The sequence below is a fragment of the Anarrhichthys ocellatus genome, unplaced genomic scaffold (assembly GCF_004355925.1).
Source record: "Anarrhichthys ocellatus isolate YVR2014 unplaced genomic scaffold, GSC_Weel_1.0 scaffold31, whole genome shotgun sequence".
NCBI lineage: Eukaryota > Metazoa > Chordata > Actinopteri > Perciformes > Anarhichadidae > Anarrhichthys > Anarrhichthys ocellatus.
This window is the reverse complement of record NW_022280061.1, coordinates 2,277,299-2,282,384: the sequence shown is the minus strand read 5'-3', so window position 1 is coordinate 2,282,384 and position 5,086 is coordinate 2,277,299. Positions and strand designations below refer to the sequence as shown.

Below are 5,086 nucleotides of genomic sequence, written 5' to 3'. Positions count from 1 at the left end.
GTGTGTGTGTGTGTGTGTGTGTGTGTGTGTGTGTGTGTGTGTGTGTGACATCATGTACAGCACACAGTGGCGTCATGTCTGACCTGTGTCTTGGCCCACAGAGGGTGTGAGGAGACTGTTCTCAGGAGCCACCATGGCCGCCAGCAGAGGAGCGATGGTCACTGTGGGTCAGGCAAGTCACCGATGTTCAAAGGGCAACTTTACGACATCCTTTCCAATGCCTGCAGGTTTTAAAAAGACCTCAAGGACTCTGAGTCTGTTCCTTTACTATTGTATTGTACTTTATTCTACACAATCAGTTTAGATTCTCCTCAATACATTAAGAAGATATTAATCATGTGAAACGATATGTCAAAGTCTTTTTAATAAGATAATGTTAAATCAATGGTACATTAATGAATCAATGCTGAATCAATTTCCTAGATGATTATGCTGCTTGTTCAGATGGTTCCATTCAAGCGATGCATTATGCATTAATCCGTATAACCTCACTTAACTTCGTAAAGTCTGTGTTGGCAAGCATATCCACAGGACGCTTACTTCAGACTGTAGCACGGATACAACTGTTCACATCCAATTAGTTCAAAAACGTCAACGTACTGTATTCATATGGATTAACTGTGTACCACACAATAAGGTACAACATAGAACACATTGCATGTTGGAACACTGAGCATGCTCTAAAATATTACGAAGGCTGCCTACAAACTGTTTTGATAGAACTGTAAAACAAAAACATGTCAGCCGTCTCCTGATTGTTTCATATGTTATAGTAGTTTCTTCTTTAATGTAGTTAAAATGCCATCGTTCCAGCCCGTGACTGTTGCTTCCAAAAGCCATGAGTGAAAGTGAAGGATTGTGGGTATTTGTTAATGACTGGTGGGCTGGTAATTTAATTCAGTCGGAGCTTATCCCGTGTGTAACGGGGAGGCCAGTTGTGTGCTTTACCTGCAGTGGCTCGTTACTCACAGCTATGTGGAAGTCGAGCTGTATTTAGAAAGATGGGGCTTCAGTCAGCTTCAGGTAGTAAAGAGAAACACCAGCACAGATTAGATTGATTATCAGAATGACACAAACCTTTCCTCCTCTTACTTTGTATTTAGTTGGCGTGTTATGACCAGGCCAAGCAGCTCGTGCTGGGAACAGGCATGATGGGAGATAACATACTCACGCACTTTGTTTCCAGCTCCATCGCTGTGAGTATCGGGTTTTATTTGTGTGCCTTGGAAGCCTCATCGAGTCCGTTCTGTGATCTGATGACTTGTTCCTCTGCAGGGAGGCTGTGCTACATTCTTGTGTCAACCTCTGGATGTCCTAAAGACGAGGCTGATGAGCTCAAAGGGAGAGTACACTGTGAGTGGACCCCTCCCATCACTGTCCCCTCTAATCCTTTCATTAGTCTGTTTCTGTTTGTCCATCCTCTTCATTCCTCAGGCGCTGCTTCTAATCCAGTGTGTCTCTCTCTTTAGGGGGTGACGCATTGCTTAAGAGAAACTGCCAAGCTTGGTCCTCTGGCATTTTACAAGGTACAACAACAGCACACTATAAATGGAATGTGCTCAAACTTTGAAAGCTGTATAGCAACCAGTATGTAGCACTTTGAGCAGCTTACATACAATGGTTAAGTTTGGATGCTAAATGGTGTGGTCCTTTTTTTGCTTGTAAGCTACAGTTACCAACGCAAATTAGTTTACGCTGTCCCACAACGACTCTGCTAGTTCAGCTGTCAATCAAACGCACATACAGACCTGCCCACTCGGAGGCATGAAGGAGCATTTCTGATGTAACTTTAAACAATGAAAAAGCATTAAACCGAAGATTCGCCACATTTTATGTGGATGTCCAGTCAGTCTTGATGGTAAATGTAGTCGATGAAGCAATGAATTCCTCATTGTGTGCCGAGGGGGCGCCGTGCTCTAGAGGCCGCTCAATAACAGAACTTCCTTGTTCTCTTGATGTGATGGTGATCTAATGCATATTTTTGGTTGCAGGGTCTCGTCCCCGCAGGGATCCGCTTGATTCCTCACACGGTGCTCACCTTCATCTTCCTCGAGCAGCTCAAGAAAAACTTCGGCATTCGCATCATCTCCTGAGCACGCTCTGTGACAAGCCGCTCTTCAACCCCCCCCCCCACCGACAACACCCTGTCAGCGCTCTGCTTTTGGCATTAACAAGAAAAGAAAGGAGTCGTGCACAGTTTATTTTGGACTCGTGCATGTTTTTCGTCTCCTTTTTGCTCTACCGCTATCTCACAGCTAGCAATGGCTTTGATTATTATGAGCACCAACTTCTAGAAAGAACTAATGCTAATGATGTCCCTCTGTCAGCTTGGATTATCAATATGTTAAGAAAGGGCGAGCTAAATATGAAGGTGCTTCAAATGGGGTTATTAGAGTGACCTGCCGGATTTAGAGAGAAGATTTAAATTAGCTCTGGCAGGTGTTTAACGTAGTTGTCCCCATGTAGGTGGGGTTAGTTGGACATATTGAGATAAAGTATTTATTTTAACTAATTCCAAATCAGATGTAGTGATTTATGTTTTATTTCTCGATACTTACGCCCAGTTCATCAGCGGTGAACAGCGCCTTCAGGGCTCAACAGTTGTGGCTTAAAAAGTTAGTGTCACGAATGTGTTTCCTATTAGTCCTCTGCAACACCTCACTGGTGTCGTATAAGACCGGGACAGAGTCTGTGATACAGCAGAAGTAGAAAATGCAAACAAACACAGTTTAGCCTTATCATCAGTGCCATCTTTTACAATCTATTCTATTTCCCAAACAGCCATTACTAAAACATGATTGATTTACATAGTAATCATTCCCAACAGTTGTGACCCTGTGTGATGCACCCTGAATTAAATGGTTCATTTGTTTGCTTTTTCTTCACAAAATGAATATTTTATAACTGGAAATCAATTACTAGCAGGTTCAAAATGTTACCTTTGACCCAATACTTCATTCCGATTCTTCTTTAATCGTTTCACGCTTAAATCTTTTGGAGAAGAGGACCAAGTTTCTGTTGTATTGTTTTTAAGTGAGGAGGGAGTTTGTGGGGAAACTGTGAAGCAGAAAGAGCAGACTGGTGAAGGTAGATTTGGTAGTGTCTCCTTTAGTGTTCCAGTGAAATTCTATATGACCACTTTAACTCCTAAAGGTTCTGACTGTATGACTGGAGATGTCTGTAGAGGACATTTTATAAGGCACTTTATCAAAAACCCTGGACTCACGCTGACTAGACCCGCTGCATACTGTAACACGCTCTAAAAGTAATAAAGAGATCAGATGTTTTGAGTTTAATTTTAATGGTTCCAATAGAGGCCAATCTGTAATGTTTTTGACATGTTGCGTGCCAGTTATTGTCTCAGTGATGTACTGCCTTCTCTGTGCTGTGCCTGCTCTTTTGACGGAGACTTTGTCAAGTCATGGTGCCTTACAGTGTGTGTCCTCCAGGGGGCGGTATGTGCCCACATCAACAATTGGGCATCATGTGAAGCCCCACACCTTCATCCAAGGGTTTTTAAACCACAAGCTCAGAGCGACCTAAATAATGTGAACCTGCATGTTCTTATGCTCACGCATCTTAACACGGTGAGGTACTGTAGATCAGCCATAGTGACTAATGTTAACCCCAGCTTTAATCATAATGCACAGACATTTAACTGGAGGGACCCACAGTTCTGGGTGTTGTGAATTTATATTTTGTAGATTACCAATTGTTGATTTTGGAATTAAAATACTGATCAATAATGTGTTTTTGTGTTGTTTCATCATCTACTTTGGTAAAACAATAAGCCAGGCTGTATACTTTTATTTTGGTTGCAAATCACTCCACGTTTATAATTTGATAAAACAGCTGCAGGCCTTGTGATCAGTGTTCAATCCATGTAATAAAAGCAAAAAAAGTTATCTTTGTGTTTTCTGTTGCCACAAGCTCAAATGATGTTCCGACTGAAGCGTTACCCTCTGGGATCTGCCCTCATCAGAACAAAGACTGACTTTAAATGTAGCTCCACTGGTCTTCCTCACCACCCCACAGATCTATGATCAGTTCTTATTTTGCAGAGTTGAGGCCTCCCAGCCTGCACCATGTGACGGGACCATCCAGGTTAAGAGGTCCAGCTGTGATGATGAGCGGCGGCAGTGTGGCTCTGTTCCTCCACCTAGATGAACATTGCTTTATTACTACTATCCATCACATGCAAAGCGTTAATGACTGAGCACTCAAATCTACCATCACATACATGTATGGGAATTTATCAGCCGTATGGCTCTCTGCATGGACAGCCATGCTGCCAGAGTGTGCAGTGATGAGGAGAATGGGGCTATGGGCCTACGTAGTGATGTTCTCATTTCAGAAATGTGCCTTGATTTTTGGAGGAACCATCATCCTATTTACCACTTTAACAATCAAGCAAGTCGGGTTTCATGAGCTGAGATCAGAATCATTACACATGCAAGAAAGAAGAAGTAAAGATTGCAAGTTTGAGTTTTCTGGTTCAGTTCAGTCTGAAAACAAACCAAGAACAAACATGTTGTACAGGACAATACATTTAAAGATTCAGGGTGATTCACCGCTGAAACAAATGTCTCAGATTTCTTCCTTTCAGGACCACAACTGAGAACATTTTGGCCGAAGACAGAGAATTCTTTACAGCGATTTTCTTGACAATGGATATTTATTTTTTCAGTAAATTCAAAATAAACATTTCTGTTTTCTGACTTGACAACTATGTACAATTTGTTGCTGCTTTTCTATGAATGCAAGCGCCTGACACAAATGTGTCCCTTAGGGATAACAAAATACCATCGAATCATACAACAGAGAAATAGTGCAGCAGCTTCAATTTTAATATTAAAGAGGCATATTTTGTTAAATGAGAAGCAAGCACACAGGGTACATACAAATGAATAGGTCGAATTCAAAGAGGGTTAGATTGAGCTGCCTCTCACTTCGTTCAGGTGAAGGCTATGTTGTAACTAATTTGTGCAATTTGCACTTGGCAGGTTTCAGAAAAAAATACTTTTTGACTTTAATTAAGTCGAGTTCAAAAGGCAAAGAAAAACATTCGACTTCGTGATTTTGCATT

General features: G+C 41.7%; 1 protein-coding gene across 1 annotated transcript; it reads left to right on the top strand.

Moving 5' to 3' along the window:
• The first annotated feature begins 13 nt into the window (after positions 1 to 13).
• On the top strand, positions 14 to 3,905 carry LOC116392916 (mitochondrial dicarboxylate carrier-like). Its single transcript, XM_031864752.1, has 5 exons — positions 14 to 172; positions 1,104 to 1,196; positions 1,276 to 1,353; positions 1,470 to 1,526; positions 1,992 to 3,905. The coding sequence occupies exons 1-5, from the start codon at positions 134 to 136 to the stop codon at positions 2,091 to 2,093; spliced, it is 369 nt and encodes a 122-aa protein (XP_031720612.1). The 5' UTR covers positions 14 to 133; the 3' UTR covers positions 2,094 to 3,905.
• The last annotated feature ends 1,181 nt before the right edge of the window (positions 3,906 to 5,086 follow it).

What these genes read in the sequence shown, in the direction of transcription:
- LOC116392916 (XM_031864752.1), top strand. Translation starts at nt 134, where the DNA reads ATGGCCGCCAGCAGAGGAGCGATGGTCACTGTGGGTCAG. An exon ending in CGATGGTCACTGTGGGTCAG is followed by an intron (nt 173 to 1,103) that starts GCAAGTCACCGA and finishes CTTTGTATTTAG; the next exon opens with TTGGCGTGTTATGACCAGGC. An exon ending in GTCCTCTGGCATTTTACAAG is followed by an intron (nt 1,527 to 1,991) that starts GTACAACAACAG and finishes TTTTGGTTGCAG; the next exon opens with GGTCTCGTCCCCGCAGGGAT.